Genomic DNA, 17354 nt, shown 5'->3' with positions numbered 1-17354 from the left:
TCCCATTTCCAAGCTCCCATTTCCAGCTCCCATTTCCCAGCTCACATTCCCTGGCTTCCATTTTCAGGCTCCGATTTCCAGCTCCTGTTCCCCAGCTCCTGTTCCCCAGCTCCCATTTCCAGGCTCTCACTTCCAGCTCCTGATCCCCAGCTCCAATTTCCAGGCTCCTACTTCCCAGCACCCATTTCCCAGCTCACATTTCCAGCTCTCACTTCCAGCTCCTGTTTCCCAGCTCCCATTTCCAGGCTCTCACTTCCAGCTCCTGATCCCCAGCTCCCATTTCCAGGCTCTCACTTCCAGCTCCTGATCCCCAGCTCCCATTTCCAGGCTCCCACTTCCAGCTCCTGATCCCCAGCTCCCATTTCCAGGCTCTCCAGGGATGTCCTGATCTGGACGAGAAGTCTTCTCTATCTTTTGGGCTGTCAAAGGAGTTAAACCAGGACTTGCAGCAATTTCAGGAGTGGGCAGAGCTCCACGTGTTCCCATTTCAGCCCCGTTCCCATCCCCACGAGACCCAACACACTTCTCTACCATTCCATGCGCCAGTTATACTGGGAGATACTGGCCAGGTTTCCAGCCTTAACAACAAGACTCAAGGAGGCAGAGTGGCCGGCGCAAGGTCCAAACCCTCTCCTTTGCGTGCAGACCCATCATCACAGACCCATGCGACCTGGCACGCTGTTTAATTAGCCCAGAGAAAACCACACGGCCCTGCCAGCAGGCAACTTGGTGATAATTAAAGCTCGTTTCCTCTTCAAGGCAGGAAAAAGGAGGACAAGAAATCAACTCAGTATCCCCTAAACCCTCTTGAAGACGCAATTCCCTCCCCACAGATCCTGCAGGAGCGTTGCAGGTAACACTTGCTCGCACTCAAAAAAGCAGTATGTTAAAAAAAACCCAAGAAAAAAACATCCCACCCATCGCTCAAACAATGCACAAAGTGCTTTTATTCCGGAGATAAAATGCCAGAACCAGAGCTCATCCTCCTTGGATGCTAAAAGCCCCAAATCCCACGTTCCCATCTTTAGGCTGTAAATGAAAAGGCTTTTACGCATTTCCAGTAGCAACAGAGGGGGACGGGGAGTGTGGGATCGGAACTGGGGTCCCCCCGCAATGGGAAAGGGTCCGGCTGTGCCATCCCACTCCCATTCAGGGTGGCAGGGTCCCCCCCCTAAACCCCACCACAAGACCCAAATTCCTCCTCCTCCTCCCCAAAACGCCACCAGTGGCCTCACTCTGTCGGCACAAAACCTCATTAATGAGATATTTCCCTCTCCTCAATTAAGCTGTTTTTGCTTCGCCCACCCTCTTCCCGCTACGCGGGCGCTCATCCTTCCCCCAGTTTCCAGCAACTTCCTATTCAAGTGTCATTCTGACTCCCAAGACAACTCCGGCTGATTCATCCCCTCTGAATATTTTAAATTCTGTTGTTCTTCCCAGCCCTTTTTCCCTCTCTTTCAACAGGCTCCCTACTCCCAAGGGGATGTTTTCCCCTTCCCATGAGCAGGACCAACCCCTCGATGACCAATGGATGGGAACGATCCCATCCCATTGGGGAACAACTGGGGTTTTGCCCCCATCTGGGGAGGTGGAAGAGGGAATTGCATTGGCTCCGGGCAGGATCTGGCCCAGGAGGGATCCTGCAGGGTGGGACCACCAGCCTGGTCCTGCTCGTGCTGCCAGAAATTGCCCAAACCTGGCGAGCAGACATAAAAACCTGCCCAGGCTTAAGGGAATGGGAGCAACTGGGAGTACTGGGATGGATGGTCCTGGCAGGGAAATCTGGCGAGGTGGAGGCTGGGAAGGACCAGCGTGAGCCAAATGCTCCGTAAGGCTGTCCCTGCCCTTGGGTTGGAGTTACCCAGAAGGACAACCGAACCTTTGGAGACGGATCTTGACCCACAGGGGATGACAGCTAAGGAAGTGAAGATGAGGGCAACACCAAACCCAGGCAGCCCCGGGTTTGCACCGGGGAGGCTGAAAAGCAAAACGCTGCTGACCATAGGGTTGTCACCGGGACACGGGGCCCTGGCCAGGCTGCTTGGTACCTTGGGTCCCTCCCTTTCTCCTCTGTGCTGCCAGCAACAACCTGGGGACCTTCAGCCCCTACCAGGGTGAGGTTTGTCCTTCTTAAAATCATTTTTGAACAGCACACGATCTCTACGTATCCCAGCAGCTCCATCAGTGCCAGTCTCCACGCCAAGCCACACACACACATGCATCCCGTTCAGCTCAGACGGTGCCCGGTGAGCACTCAGTCTGGGGCAGGGACTTGCCAAGACACCTTCCAGCTGTGCCAGGTTCTGCTCTGTCTGCAGAGGCTCAAAAATTCCAGGAATAGCGGTGCCATGGGGACAGGGAGGGTGCCATGGGGACCATCTCCTCTCCCTGTCTCACATCAGTGGTCTGAGTCTCCAGCACCTTCTCCTGCTGCCATCCTGCGGCCGTGTCCCACAACTGCACACCCGTGTACGGCACCAGACACAGCCGTAGCACCCAAGGGTGGCCCTGCACCCTGACAAAGCAAGAAACCATCTCCACCCTTCCCTGAGCACTGTGGTCCCACACCACCATGCCCACGGCAGCTCCTTGCCCAGGGGTAGCACGGGGCCAAAGACTCCCCAGTCCATCCCCATCTCACCGAGTGACGGCTGAAGGATCCTCAGCCTCCGCTCAGCCCTGGGCTCCCCTCTTCACGGTCACCTGGGTGCAGATCCCAAAGCCTGGCCAGCGGAAAGGCTCCTGTGGCAACTCAGGGACAAGGACGTGGCAGGGTTTATGGAGAAGCAGTAGGATAGGACACAAACAGGGTTTACGGAGACAAGGTTTATCGAGAATCATAGAATCACCAGGTTGAAAAAGACCTCTTGGATCATGGAGTTCAACCATTCTTATCTGCCACTAAACCATGTCCCTGAGCACCTCGTCTACCCGTCCTTTAAACCCCTCCAGGGATGGGGACTCCACTCCCTCCCTGGGCAGCCTCTGCCAGGGCTCGATGACCCTTTCTGTGAACAATTTTCTCCTGATATCCAGTGTGACCCTCCCCTGGCGCAGCTTCAGGCCATTCCCCCTTGTCCTGTCCCCTGTCACTGGGGAGAAGAGCCTGGCACCCCCCTCTCTGCAACCTCCTTTCAGGCAGTTGTAGAGAGCAATAAGGTCTCCCCTCAGCCTCCTCTTCTCCAGGCTAAACCACCCCAGCTCTCTCAGCCGCTCCATGCAAGGCTTGTTCTCCAGCCCCTCACCAGCTTCGTTGCTCTTCTCTGGACACACTCCAGAGGCTAAACATCCTTCTTGGAGCGAGGGGCCCAGAACTCAACACAGGATTCAAGGTGTGGTCTCACCAGTGCCGAGTCCAGGGGGAGAATCACTTCCCTGGACCTGCTGGTCACACCTATTCAAGGCCATTGGCCTTCTTGGCCACCTGGGCCACTGCTGGCTCATGTTCAGCCGCTGTCAACCATTACCCCCGGGTCCTTCTCCTCCGTGCAGCTCTCCAGCTGCTCTTCCCCCAGTCTGTAGCACCGCACAGGGTTGTTGTGCCCCAAGTGCAGGACCCGGCATTTGGCCTTGTTGAACCTCATGCCATTGGCCTCAGTGCAGTGTTCCAGCCTGGTCAGATCCCTTTGAAGAGCCTCCCTACCCTCCAGCAGATCAACTCTCTGAGTGTCGTCTGCGAACAGCAAGAAAGAAAATGAGCAGCCGTTCCTCAAACGTGACACCAGAGCAGATCCGTGCCCACAGGAGGGCCGCCCACCCCTCCAAACCCCAGGGGAAGCCAGGGTTTATCAAAACTGAATTTATTGCAAACATTAAAAGAGTACAGGTTTTTTTTCCACTCTTCCTGAATTAATCAACCAAAATAACTTTACATTTTCTTTTAAAAAAATCTAACCTGTTCTGATCCATTGTACAAGCCCCGCACACACCTTCCCCCTACTGCTATAACTTAACGTATAAAATTGAAACTTTGCAGACCCGCTTCTCACTCCCGGTACCTGGAAGGCAGCACGGAAAGAGAAGATGGGGCAGGCCGGGCGCAGAGAGCGAGCTCCGAGGCGACAAGGAGGAGGAATTCCCGTTGTTCCGAGCGATTCGCTGCATAGCTGGGTTTTGGTTCTGTCTTCTCAGTGAGGCCCTAACAGCAAATGAAGCTCTTTCCTCAGCGAAGGGAAGAGAAAAAGTTAAAATAACAAAGTCCTCAACCATGGGGTGGAGTTTTTCAGCTTTCTGAAGGCAATGGGAAAGAGCAAAAGTGGCTGGGACTGCAAAAAGCAGTGCTGGAGGTGGCTGCTCCAGGCAGAAGCAGAAGAACCGGCTCAGACCCACAAGTGGTGATGGGTGGGAGGCAGGAGCCCCCCTTTTCCAGCAGCCGCAGCTCTGTGTGCGGCACAGGCTGGGCATTCTCCAGCAGCATTCCCCTCTCCACCACAGGCTCAAGTGTGAGAAGAGAGCTCCCCGGGAGCAGTTCTGCTGGCCTGAGATCTCCCTCAGACTGAGCCCAGAGAGGTTTGGAGGGTGGGGAGCGACAAATCCAAGTCAGAGAGGTAAAAAATGTCCAGGTTAAAGGGATGGGGGGAGCACCCAAAGACTGGGGAAATAGGGGGATCTCAGAAAGCTTAATGCCCAAACTGTTTTCTTTAGTGAAGAACAAGGCTCTTGGTTTTGCCAGGCTTGGAACTACTGAAAAAAACACAAATGAGAAATGGAAAACCCATCCAGCCACAGCACTGAGATCAGTTTAGGACCAAGCAGACCTGGAGGAGCTGACAGAGCACCAGGCACCACGGGAAGACAGACACACGCTTGCAGGGAGAAAACATGAGCATCCCTGAAGAGCCCTGCTCCAGCCACGCAGACGCTGCCAGGACCCGGCTCCAGGAGCCTCCTGCCCTCTCCACCACCATCAGCAGGGAACGTAGAGCTGGAAACCGGTCGCCCGACCCAGGAGGAAGGTGGGGGGGTGTGCATGGATCCCGGCATCCCGCTGGGCTCAGCTGTGCGCTGTCGCTTCATCAACTCTGCTCCTTGTCCTTGACCAGCAGCACTGTGTGTTGGCCGCCGCTGGACACGGCCAGGACCGTGCGGTTTTCCAGCTGCTTGCCCGTCATCTCCACGGGGCTCCAGACATCGTCCTCCTCCCCCGTGCCCAGCTGGTAGTTGGTGCCCATGCCCCAGGCAAACGCTCGTCCTGCAACAGAAGCGATGCGAGTTTTGGCTTCCAGGTGGCCGCAAGGACAAGGGGACCTAGCGGTCAATCCAAGGGGATTTGGCTCTCAGGCAGGGGGATGAGCGATGGTGCCAGGGATGCAGGAAGAGGAGCAGCGCTTGGCAACTCAAAGAAGGGTCACACCTCACAGCCAAAGCACTGTTTCAGCAGTGGGGAGCAAACCAAATCCATCAGCCTACTAACAAACCCTCCTTCCCACAGCTTCAGACTCGGAAATGCTACGCAAACCATGCGCATCACCAGAGCAGGTCTTGCAGCAGCAGAGTTCATGGTGTGGAGAGGGACCAGCAGGCCAATGACCCACTCCCGGTCAACAGCCTGGTGCAAACCTTTCTGCTGAGGGCCCAGAAAAATATTTGAGCAGCTGCTGCCCAGCTGCCCCAGTGAAGGGGAGCTCAAACAATACCTGGCTCCAGTCCTGAGCCAGCCAGCAGCACGCGATGAAGCTGTGCGAGGCCAGCTGGATCCGGGATGGGCGGCTGAGGGGCGGGGAGGGCACACAGGGCAGCATTCCTGAGCCCGCAAAGGCCCCTGGCACTCACCATCAGTGCTGACAGCGTAGCCAACAGATGCGCCACATGCGACGGAAGAGATGCTGGGGAGCTCTGAGATGACCGTGGGTGTGCTTTTCTCCTCGGCCCCTGCCCCAAGGCCCAGCCGGCCGTACTCGGCCCTGCCCAGGCTGTAGGCTTTACCTGTGGCACAACAGACACAAGGGAGAGGTGACTTGAGGGGACAGAAGCCTGCAGCGGGTCATAACCAGACCCTCTCTGCTGGGTCTGACTCCTTGGGGAGCATCACCCCTCTCTACGACACCCTACATCCAAGTCAGGGGCTGTACAGTGGGATAGAGACCTGTGAGCTCCCCAAAATCAGTCAGAGGCCTGGACAGCCAGTGAGAGCAGAGTTCACAAGTGATTCCATGTTTCTATCATCCTCCCTGCCCTTTGTTCCAAATTCACGCTGCCCTTGTTGCCTCAGACACCAAAGACTTAGAATCATGGAATCGTTAAGGCTGGAAAAGCCCTCTCAGTTCATCCAGTCCAATCACCAGCCCAACCCCACCGTGACAACCAAACCATGTCCTCAAGTGCCACGTCTCCACACTTTTTGAACCTCTCCAGGGATGGAGACTCCACCACTTGCCCTCGGCAGCCTCTGCCAGGGCTTCACCACTCTGTCACTAAAGAATTTTTTCCTAAAATCCAATCTAACCTTCCCCTGGCACAAATTGAAGCCATTTGCTCTTATCCCCTCTCTTGCTACTTGGGAGATAAGACCAGGACTCATCTCACCACAACCTCCTTTCCGGGAGCTGCAGAGAACAGTGAGGTCTACCCTCAGCCTCCTCTTCTCCAGGGTAAACAGCCCCAGGTCCCTCAGCTGCTCCAAGAACCCATAAGCTCCAGACCCTTCCACTTCTCTGAACGCACTCCAGCGCATCAATGTCCTTCTTGGAGTGAGGGACCCAAAACTGAACCCAGGATTCAAGGTGCAGCAATCCCTGCCCTGCTCATGCTGGCCAAACCATGGCTGATCCAAGCCAGGACGCTGTTGGCCTTCTTGGCCACCTGGGCCACTGCTGGCTCATGTTCAGATGCTGTTGACCAGCACACTCCAGGTCTTTTTCCAAAAGGAGAGCTCCAGCACAGCACCCTCACCCCACCACCTCCCCACCCCAGGAAAAGGATGGTGGGAGTCTCCTCCATCCCACTTTGTGCAACTCCCTGCCCACCCGTCACGCTAGCGCTCACCCTCCGAGTCGACGCACACCGTGTGGTGCTGCCCGCCAGAAAATCCAACCCAGGACTTCGTGGAATTCTTGAAGCACGTCAGGTTCTGCGGGGAGAAGCAGGGCTCGGTGCCCTGGGTCCCTGTGGGGTGGGATGCACAAACCCAGGCAGGTCAGGTCCGCAGTTGCTGGCAGTCCAGGCCAGGCACCAGCACTGAGCCGTCAACCCTCTGATCTCAACCCACCAGACCTCACACAGGCTCCCCAGCCCCCAGAATCAAATTTCTGCTTAAATCCACTGGCTGGGACCTAAAATCAGGGCTAAGCAGCCCTCACCACAATTTCCAGCTCCAGTGTGTCCAGCAGGACCTTTGTGTTCAGGGCCTGGAGTGCCCAGCAGCCATCCCCACACCAGGCTTGGACCGCACGGGACTGCAGTCTGCAGCCAGACCAAAGCAGGCAGGAGATCTGGAGGGACGTAAGTGAAGCTCACCCAGCTGGTGGTAGTTGGAGAGGCCGAACCCATAGATGTGTCCCTCCTGCGTGACGGCGAAGGTGAAGTAAGCTCCACAAAAGGCATCCTGGAAGCGGACTTTGCTTCTGTTGCCTTTGCCTCTGACAGGGACGCACTGAGGGACCAGCAGGCGCTCTGAAGGGAAGGAGATGAGGCGTCACACGAGGATTAATGATTTCCACCCTCATCCTCCCTTTTTAGACCCAGCTCACTGCATCCAAGCAACTGATTTACACAGAAGCCCCTGAGCCGCAGAGGAAGAGACTGAGTCCCTTTGCTCCACTGCAAAGCACAGAGCTGCAGCCGAAGGACACAGCACCGCATGACTCCGGGCACCAAAGCAACTCACGCAGCCCTTTCCTTCCTCCTCGGTTGGCAAAGAGCGCCGGCACTCGCCCCAGCTGGCCCTGCTCGCCACAGCCACATGTGAAGAGGTCACCGTCCACCGTCAGCATGACTAGGTGGTCATTCCCTGGGAGGAAATAGGGGAGATGAGGGAAACAGGAGTCACACTTCAGATCCCTCAGAATAGACTCAGGAGCTGGGAGCCTGCATGTAAATCCCAGCTTTCGAGAATTCAGTGGGGTTTAGTGCACCGGATACCTTGACACCAGCTTCTGGCACAATTTAAACCACCAGGATCTCCCTCTTCTCATCCCAGTTCCCCATCTGAAACTCCAAAGAAGTTTCCCTGGGAAGGTTTAGGGGCACGGGTCACCCATAACCCCACCGGGGCCCTGGACAAGTTCACCAGCTGCTCTGTGCAGCTTCCCAAAGCCGAGAAGAGAGTGAGTGCTTTGACACTCAAACTCATGGTTATGGCACTCTCGTAAGACATCTTACATCAGACTGAGTCAAATATTAACAACATTGTTGGGGCCAGAAGAGACACAAGGTCTGTTCTCTCAGGGGCCAGAGGAGAGCAAGCACACCCTCATATACCTGGCTTGGAGAAGCCAAGAGGGAAAAGGACATGGACCTTCTGGACCTTCACCTCCTCCCAAGGGTTGGAACGCACCAGCCCAGCCTGTGCACACCCCAGGACCTTGCTCACCTGAGACAATTTTAACGACAGGCGCACCGAGCTGGAGCAGCACCGGAACGGAGCTCGTCTTCATGGGCTCCAGCAAGCCAATCACCCCGTTGTTATCCTGGGTGGAGAGAAACACATGGGGCCATGAGTCACCGATGCAGCAACCATCAGCAGAGCTTCCAGCATCTGAGGAATCAACATACCCGGAAAGAGCCCCAGACAAAAACCCTGCCATCGTCCGTCAGCGCAGCGGTGTGGCTGTCCCCCGCAGAGACCTGCACCACCTTTTCCTGCAGCTCCACCAGCCCTGGTGTGGTCTCTGACCCTTCTGCTGAGGTGTCGCGCCCAAGGGCACCTTCATCGTTGCAGCCAAAGGTGTAGATCTGCAGACGAAAAGTGAGACGGTCAGGATGGGACCCAGAAGGGCAACACAAAGAGACCCATCAAGCTGAATTATCCCTTTGACACCCTAAAACCTTGTGGTCTGTGGCATGGAGACCACATGGAGCTCAGGTTTGAAGCTGGAGCGAGCTCTGAGCCTCAGCAGAGCAAGGTCAGGTTCAGATTCCTGATCCCGGACACATCCCAGAGCTTGAACGGAAGCGCAGCTCAGCCTCCCCACACTGCCAGTGCTGCCTCCGCCATGCTGCACTCACTTTTCCTGTCTGGCTGAGGCACACCGTGTGCATCCCTCCGGCTTCTGCCTGCACAATCATCTCTGGCAACGGCACCAGGGCTGGCTTCTTCCTCTCCATCACATCCTCCCCGAGGCCCAGCTGGCCGACATCTCCCTGCCCCAGCGTCAGCACCAGCCCAGGCTGTGTCCGGTGAGATGGGTGGGAGACTGTGGGGCAGGAAAACAACAGATAACGTACAGCGGGAACAAAGCTTCCATCAATGCTGGAGTTTCAGTCAATGGAGTTCCCATCAACAAGGAGTGAAAATTTGTAGGGATTTTTCTTACCTTTAAACTTCTTCCTTCCAGGAGACTCTTCTGCTGCCACTGGGCTCTTCTTCGCAGTGCGCTTCCCTGGCATAGTGTCTTGGATCTGAGTGCAAAAGACACCCAATTAGGGGGCACCACAGTGGTTTGGGGTTTCCACCCTAGATCACCTGAGGTGATGCGATGAGGACTTGCGCATCCACCTCTGCTCCCACTTTCACAGAATCATGGAATGGTTTTGGTTGGAAGGGACCTCAAAACCCATCCAGTTCCACTCCCTGCCATGGGCAGGGACACCTCCCACTGGATCAGGGGCTCCAAGCCCCATCCAACCTGGCCTTGAACACCTCCAGGGATGGGGCAGCCAGGTTGAATCCTGATCCAAGGAAACACCACTGGGATGCTCAGAGGCCCTCTCTGTATATTTTTCTCTCTCGATGTATATCTGTCTATAGCTGTATGAAATTAAAGTGACCCCAGCCACCACTGCTCTGGGCAACCTGGGCCAGGGCCTCCCCACTCTCACAGGAATACATGTTTCCCTCATATCCCATCTCAACCTCCCCCCCTTCCAATCTAAAGCCATTCCTCCTCATCCTGTCCCTGCCTTCACTGCTCCAGAGCCCCTCCCCAGATTTCCTGGAGCCCTTTTCTGTACTGGAAGCTGCTCTAAGGTCTCCCCAGACCCTTGTCTTCAGAAAACTTACACATCCATTTTCTTTAGGAGAAGCCCCAAGCTCCGCTCAAGAAAAGGGCTTTTTAAACTGAGCATTTGTAAGAGCGCAGCTGCTGTTATTTTGCCCCAAGCATCTGCTTTCTCTGGCAGAGGAACAGCTCCCAGGACAACCAGGCATTACATAGAATCATGGAATGGTTTGGGTTGGAGGGGACCTCAAAGCCTATCTGGTTCCACCCTGTGCCATGGGCAGGGACACCTCTCACTGGATCAGGGGCTCCAAGCCCCATCCAACCTGGCCTGGAACCCCTCCAGGGATGGGGCAGCCACTGCTTCTCTGGGAAACCTGGGCCAGGGCCTCCCCACCCCCACAGGAAAACATTTCTCCCCAAGATCTCATCTCAATCTCCCCTCTTTTCAGCTGAAAACCGTTCCCCGTCATCCTCTCCCTGATCCAGAGCCCCTCCCCAGCTTTCCTGGAGCCCCTTTCCCCACTGGGAGCCACTCTCAGGTCTCCCCGCACCCTTCTCCTCTCTCCAGCCTGAACAGGCCCGACTCCCCCCCCCATCGTTTGAATTCCCCGCCCGCCCCACGTGGCTCCGGCCCTTCCCCGCGCCGCGGGCCCCGCACACACTGGGGTCACCGGAATCCCCCATTCTCCCCCTCCCAAAGGCCTCTCCCCGTACCCCTTCCGTTCGCTTCCCCCCCCACCGCCCCCGCGGCCCTACCGCGATCCGACCTGCGCCCCGCCGGGCCCGCCAAGTCGCGCCTGCGCGGGATAGAGCGGCGCCACCGCGGCCCCGCCGGGCACAGCGCCCCCCGTCGGCCCCGCCGGGCATAGCGCCCCCAGCGGAGGGCGGGCAGTAATAGGGCCTTGGGGAGGGCAGTAAAAGCGGGGGGGGCAGTGAGAGGGATTAGGGTGCAGTAAAGGGGGCTGAGGGGGGTAGTAAAAGGGTTTGCGGCAGTAAAAGAGGCCGGGGGGGGGGGCAAAGAGGGGGACTGGGGGCAGTAAAAGGGGTGAGGGGCTGTGAGAGGGGCTGGGGGGGCAGTAAATGGGGCTGCGGGGAGGCAGTAAGAGGAGGCTAGGGTGCAACAGTGAATGGGGGGCAGTAAGAGGGGCTGGGGTGCAACAGTGAATGGGGGGGCAGTAAGAGGGGATGAGGGGGGGCAGTGAGAGGGGGCTGGGGTGTAGCAGTGAATGGGAGGGCAGTAAGAGGGGCTGAGGGGGCAGTAAATGGGGCTGCTGGGGGCAGTGGGAGGGGGTTGGGGTGCAGCAGCGAATGGGGGGCAGTAAGAGGGGTCTGGGGTGCAGCAGTGAATGGGGGCAGTTAAGAGGGGCTGAAGGGGGGCAGTGAGAGGGGGCTGGGGTGCAGCAGTGAATGGGGGGCAGTAAGAGAGGCTGTGGGGGGGCAGCAAATGGGGCTGGGGTGCAACAGTGAATGGGGGCAGCAAGAGGGGCTGGGGGGGGCAGTGAGGGGGGCTGGGGTGCAACAGTGAATGGGGGGGCAGTAAATGGAGCTGCAGGGGCAGTGAGGGGAGGCTGGGGTGCAAGAGTGAATGGGGGGCAACAAGAGGGGCTAGGAGTGCAGTAAATGGGGCTGCTGGGGGGGGGGGGAGCGAGAGGGGGTTGGGGTGCAGCAGTGAATGGGGGAAGAGTAAGAGGGGCTGGGAGGCAGTAAACGCGGCTGCGGGGTCAGTGAGAGGGGGCTGGGGTGCAGCAGTGAATGGGGGCAGCAAGAGGGGCTTCGGGGGCAGTAAATGGGGCTACAGGTGTGGGAGTGGGAAAGCGGTGTGGCAGTGAGAAGCCAAGAACTGTGGGGGTCAGTTGGGGGCAAAGATGTGGGGGATAGCAGTGACAAGGGGAGCAAAGGGGGGCTGGTGAGGCCAGTGAGGCCATGAGGTGGCTGAGGACCAGACACCGAGTTTAGATTTTCCAAACCAGAGCCATCGCACTGAACATTCGCCAACACCCTGGCCAAATGCCTACTTGATGTTGCAGCAGTTTCTGCTGCTTTATAGCCATGTCGGAACTCATACAGCAAAGTTGTTCCTATTCACTTTATTTGATAGAACAAAAAGTGAAAACCAAACCCACTGTTACAGAGTAGAGGCACCAACTCCATGCTTTAAAATTAAGACACATTTTATTTCGCTGGTAAATTTAATCCAGAATAAGCACCAATTTACAATGACAAAACCGGCATTGTTTTCCTCCAAACAGTCCCCACCACCACGCTTGAGGAGTGTTGGGGTGAATCACGGCTCCCCTGGCAGCCGTGACCCCATCGATGGGCGCAGTCAAAACCCACACAGGGAGCTTGCGGCTTCTCTTGCCCCTTCCTGACACCCTGGGCTCCCACCCTCGGGCTCTGTGGCCCTGTTCAGGCACACACACATCCCCTCCAAGTTCTCTGGCTTTCCACGCTGCTCAGCCACTGAGGCCCTGCCTCATCCCACACACTATTCATCCACCACAGAACTCGGCACACAACTGGAAGCGCTCCTGCCTCCAGCCCACTCTCATCATATCTTAAGCACAAATTCTGCAAGAACTGAACCTCAGCTATTATCTTTAGCTATTATTCGGGCCCGTGCTCACCCTTTCTCCCACTAGTGATTTTCTGTTGTCCACATCCGTCACCACGTGGCTGAAACAAAAGAAAAAAAAAACCAACTTAAATTCTCTTCTTGGCAAGAAGCACCAAAGCCATCAGCAATGCGATGATCAGGTGAAGCCCAGCCACATGTTCCCATTCCCTGTGCCCACCACGTGCCTTCCCCCAGGAGGAGCCCAGTGCTTCACCATCCACATGGTTTACACAACCCTTCAAAGGGGTGGAAAAGGCTCTGGGAGCGGTTAGCGTTAAAGAACAGGCAATTACTGACTGGACTCTTACACTACGGCCTTCACGGTTTTCCACTATTTCCCATCTGCTCCTTCCCCATGTCCAATACTCCACCTCAGCCTTTTTAAGGAACTCCCATCTCCACTTCGGAAAGGATTCCCCTTTAAGAGGACTGAGAGATCACCCTCTTTGCCCACCCAAACCCCAACCAAACCTCAGAATCCAGGGAACATCTAAATCAAGTTTTCACTGTTAAGCAACGACTGTTGTGCGTTAGCAATTGGGTTACTTTAAACCAATCTAACATGGCTTTCCCTAATCGGCTTTGAAGTATCTCAAGCATATTTAAAGTATAAATATTTAAGACTTGTGCAACTACGCACAACCAACAATCACAGAGTGGTATGCGTTGGAAGGGACCTCAAAAATCTTTTAAGTTTCAACTCCTTAGTTGTACGGAAATATTAACTCACCTTTCAAATGGGAGCGGCCCTTCACTTCAAACTGAAGTTCAGAGCTAGAAAAGATAAAGGAAATCCACTTTAAGCTGGTATTTGAGGGTTCCCCCCTTTCCTTTTCGCACCCCTGCCGCGCACACAGGCCGTCTCCCCCCATCCTCCGCCCTCGAAGCCGTCCTGCGTGGCAGAACTGTTTCCTGCATGGTTTGTCTCCTCCTTCACCGCTCAAGAGCTCGGAGAAGCGGTAGGAATATGCAGGCTGCAGACTCGAGGCCCAGCTTGATCTCCAACGTCGTGGAAAGGGACTATACGTCATGGGCCCGAAGGCCTACGCTCCCCTACGCCACACGGGCAGAGCCTGGAGAGAGCGACTTCTCCGGATGCCCACGTTGGGTTCAAGATGTTAAACACCAAAACCAATTCCTTTCAATCAATCCCGCTCCCCTGAGCTCCAACCGCATGGCGGGAGCTATGGCCGCACAGAGAGAGGCATGCGGTGCCCATGTTGCTCCCCAGCTGCAGGCACGCAGCACCAGAGCGAAATAAGAGAAGAAGGAAACGCCGCTTCCAGCGCACAGTCAGAACTCACCAACCGCATCCACCGCTCGCCGCGAAGAAAGAGACCGAACCGCTCGCCCGCAGCCGTATTTATAGGGTGAAAAGGGGCGGGGCGTGAGCGCGCATGCGCATCAGTGTATGAGGGAGCGGCGCTTGCGCAGTAGGCGGGGAAAAGGGTGCAGGGAGAGGGTGGGAGGAGCTTGGCGCATGCGCAGGGAGGGGCGAGAGGCGTCTGCGTGGTGGGCGGGGAACGGCCCAGGCGGCATATAAGGGCGGGCGGGGGTTGCGTGTGCTCTGTGGAAGGGTGTCCGGAGTTTGCGTATTCGGAGTGGGGGGGCCGGGAGGCGCGGGTTGCGTATGCATATGCATGGAGAAGGCAGAGGGCTTTGCGCATGCGCAGTAGGAGCGCGGGCTGTGTTTACGCATGCGTAATGTGAGGACAAGGGCGTTACGTAGCGCAGTGGGAGGGCGGGGTGGACGGGTTGCGCATGCGCCGTGGAAGAGGAGGGCGTTGCGTATGCTCAGCGGGAGGGCGGACGGCGGGGAGGAGTTACGCATGCACAGCGGGAAGGCGGGACGGCTGGCGGGAGTTAGGCATGCGCAGTGGGCGGCCGGGCTGCGGTTACGGATGCGTAGTGTGAGGGCGGGGACGGGTTACGTATGCGCAGTGGGAGGGCGGGCTTGGCGTATGCCTAGTAGGTGGGCGAGAGTTGCGCATACGTAGTAGAACGGCGGGAATGAGTTACGCGTGCGTAGTGGGAGGGATGGCAGAAGTTACGCATGCGCAGTGTGGCAGAAGGCGGGAGGCGGTGTTTGGCGGGAAACGCTGAGGCGCAGCCGTGACACAAAGAACCCCACGACCACCAAACCAGGTTTAAAGAAACAAAACAAAACAAAAAACCTAAAATACTTTTATTCCATAATTAAAATCTGTGGATGAGGAGGCTGACATACAACGCGTGCCCAGGGAGCAGCGCTGAGGGGCTCGACCCAGGCTCATCCGTCCGAGGATGGATCTGGGAACAGGGCGAGCCCTTTCTTCACTCCCACACCCTCCTCAGCGCTCCGTTCTTCACTGTTAGTGGCACCTCACACCTGGGATTGGGGTTTGTGCATGATACAGCAGTGGCTGACGCCAGATTTCTTAACCCACATTTGGGAAGAATCCATATGAGATTGTTCTCAAAAGAGAAAGACTTCTCTTTTTTTTTTTTAAGGTCACTTTTTAAACCTTCTTCCCCTCTTTTCCACCCACACAGTAAAATTATCAAGTTTCCAGTAGGTTCAGCTGTTAAAAATGAGGAAAGGCAAGTTTCAACCTGATTTGGGAAAGTAAAAAAAACATCCGAGAGGAAGCCACAATAAAAAGAATTCCCCAAATTAAAAAGTTCTTAAAAGGCAGCAGTCTTTTCCTGGGTCTGCAATTCGTTACACAAGCCTGGAGATCTCGGATCCATCCCAGCGAGTAGGAGAGCGCGGGGAGGGAATGTTTTATACACTTGTGGTTTCTGTTTTTCCTTTTTCTTTACAAAAAGAAAAAAAAAAAAGATGCAGCATATGTTAATATCTACACAATTCCCTTCCAGGACAACAAACCGTTGGTCAGTAGTGATTCAGGACATTTAAGGACACGACAGAGACGCAAGCAAAACCAAAAAAGAGTCCAAGTCATGTCAGTTGTCTGCCAGATCGGCATCTGCGCAGGGTTCTCTGTACACAGCTAATATATACACATGCTTCCTAGCACATCTGCTCTCCGTTCCTCGAGCTTTCCAACACCAGAGCTGCTGGGGGTTTCCCCCCTCCTCCTCTTGGTAAGGCAGAGGAAAACAAAGGAGTTTCACCCTCAAAAGGAGTAGATACAGCTGAGAACTGGGCTTGTCAGGGCTGAGAAAGGGAGCTGGGGAACGAAGCGTTCATTCACATGTACGTGGTCTCCTGGCAGGGACGCTGGCGCCAGAGCAGAGGCGTATTGCTGAGTCGCGCGAGGTATAGTGTTCCATTCCAGCCTGATGGCACTCGAGACGTGTTTGTTCCAGTGAAATGCTACATTCAGACAGGATTCTCCCTTCCCTGGCTGAAAGCCCTTTTCTGGATATGTTTTGAAGGCAAATCTTGGGATAGGCGAGGTGCCACCCTTGCTGTATTGCCTAGAAGAGGGACACAGAGAACTTCCAGTGCTCTTGGGTCTCTTGCTTCCTTCTCGGAAGATTAAGGTCGATGGTACCTAAAAGCCAAGTGAAAAATCTTGAGTGTCATCCTTCAAACTCAGGTTAAATGATCCCAAGGCATTAAAGATTGCCAAAAGAGTAAACTGAATTATCTTTCAATTCTCAGCCCTCACAGAAGCTGTTAGAATCATAGAATCACAGAATGGTTTGGGTTGGAAGCCCATCCAGTTCCACCCCTACCATGGGCAGGGACACCTCCCACTGGATCCGGTTGCTCCAAGCCCCATCCAACCTGGCCTGGAACCCCTCCAGGGATGGTGCAGCCACCACTGCTCCGGGCAACCTGTTCCAGGGCCTCCCCACCCTCACAGCAAAACATTTCTTCCTAAGACTTTATCTCAATCTCCCCTCTTGCAGCTGAAAACTGTTTCCCTCATCTTCTCCCCACCCTCCCTGATCCAGAGCCCCTTCTCCAGCTTTCCTGGAGCCCCTTTCAGTACTGGAAGCTGCTCTAAGGTCTCCGCAGAGCCTTTTCTTCTCCAGACTGAACAAGCCCAACTCTGTTAACCTCAAGTGATTTCATCTCCACCTTAGGAAGCTCTTGTGTTCTGTACAAACGCTCCTCTGGGCCACACAGAGCGACTGTTGGTGGGGAAAGAACTGCTTGGGCCATCATCCACGGGGCACTTCATAAATAATATCTGAGCTAACCACCAAGGTGTTCTGTGGCTTCTGCTGCATGTCTCCAGTCCCAGAATAGCGCACTCCAGTTGTAAGGCCACACAGGTATCCCATACTCCTCAAACCAGCCACTTCGAGCTTCCAAGAGTGAAGCCATGGTTTAGGGAAGAACAGCCTAAATTCATGCCTCCTTCTCCTCCAGTCACCCAACATCAGCAGAAAGGGACATGACATCCCCAACTGCTGTTACAAGCAGTTTTCCTAGGGTTTTAATAGTCTACTTCTCAGTTCAACCCCTGCAGCACAGTGCTCCCAAGAAGGCTGAAACTCTCAGTAATGTGTTCTCACTCACCTCGTGAACTGCTTGCTGTCCTCATGGACTTCCATTTCACAGCTCTTAAACTCATTCAGCTCCTTCCGGATGGCAGCCTACACAAAGAAGGAGAGATCTTTTTTATCTCCTGTGAAGGCATGCGTATATATAACCCTCTCTTCCATCTCAAGGGAGCTCA

The 17354-nt window shown here is 55.4% G+C and overlaps 2 protein-coding genes and 1 non-coding gene across 10 annotated transcripts in view; all 3 read right to left on the bottom strand.

Annotated features, from left to right (window-relative positions):
* Positions 1 to 3780: 3780 nt before the first annotated feature.
* Positions 3781 to 10912, bottom strand: RCC1 (regulator of chromosome condensation 1). Of its 3 annotated transcripts, none has more exons than XM_054086541.1 (10): positions 10868 to 10912; positions 9474 to 9558; positions 9166 to 9353; positions 8713 to 8892; positions 8531 to 8627; positions 7826 to 7948; positions 7456 to 7611; positions 6985 to 7104; positions 5773 to 5925; positions 3781 to 5191 (listed from the first exon to the last, which is right to left on the bottom strand). In XM_054086541.1, the coding sequence occupies exons 2-10, from the start codon at positions 9544 to 9546 to the stop codon at positions 5016 to 5018; spliced, it is 1266 nt and encodes a 421-aa protein (XP_053942516.1). In that variant the 5' UTR covers positions 9547 to 9558; positions 10868 to 10912; the 3' UTR covers positions 3781 to 5015. The 3 variants fall into 3 exon arrangements, with proteins under 3 accessions (XP_053942516.1, XP_053942518.1, XP_053942517.1); XM_054086543.1 differs by having other exon boundaries at positions 10857 to 10880; XM_054086542.1 differs by lacking the exon at positions 10868 to 10912 and adding an exon at positions 10160 to 10597.
* Positions 10913 to 13620: 2708 nt separating this feature from the next.
* On the bottom strand, positions 13621 to 13825 carry LOC128854331 (small nucleolar RNA SNORA73 family). The gene has a single exon (XR_008453369.1). It is a non-coding gene; the product is annotated as a small nucleolar RNA SNORA73 family (small nucleolar RNA).
* A 1072-nt stretch (positions 13826 to 14897) lies between these two features.
* The window catches only part of PHACTR4 (phosphatase and actin regulator 4), a 77436-nt gene continuing 74979 nt past the window's right edge, over positions 14898 to 17354 (bottom strand). For 5 of the 6 annotated variants that reach the window (XM_054086536.1, XM_054086540.1, XM_054086534.1 and 2 more), the window contains 2 exons: positions 17195 to 17271; positions 14899 to 16217 (listed from right to left, as the gene is read on the bottom strand). In XM_054086536.1, the coding sequence (XP_053942511.1) occupies positions 16202 to 16217; positions 17195 to 17271 (93 nt within the window). In that variant the 3' untranslated portion in view covers positions 14899 to 16201. Of the gene's footprint in view, positions 16218 to 17194; positions 17272 to 17354 lie in introns of all 6 variants that reach the window. The other variant, XM_054086539.1, reaches the window with a different exon arrangement.

Source organism: Cuculus canorus, chromosome 22 (assembly GCF_017976375.1).
Source record: "Cuculus canorus isolate bCucCan1 chromosome 22, bCucCan1.pri, whole genome shotgun sequence".
In the NCBI taxonomy this organism is placed as follows: Eukaryota; Metazoa; Chordata; class Aves; order Cuculiformes; family Cuculidae; genus Cuculus; species Cuculus canorus.
The sequence above is the reverse complement of the archived record's forward strand: the minus strand, read 5'-3'. Positions and strand labels throughout refer to the sequence as shown.

Excerpts from the sequence above, each read along its gene's own strand:
- RCC1 (XM_054086541.1), bottom strand. The coding sequence starts at position 9,546 with ATGCCAGGGAAGCGCACTGCGAAGAAGAGCCCAGTGGCAGCAGAAGAG. Across the intron at positions 7,105-7,455 it reads CTCCAACTACCACCAGCTGG|GGACCCAGGGCACCGAGCCC; the intron begins GTGAGCTTCACT and ends CCCACCCCACAG. Across the intron at positions 5,926-6,984 it reads GGTGTGCGTCGACTCGGAGG|GTAAAGCCTACAGCCTGGGC; the intron begins GTGAGCGCTAGC and ends GTTGTGCCACAG.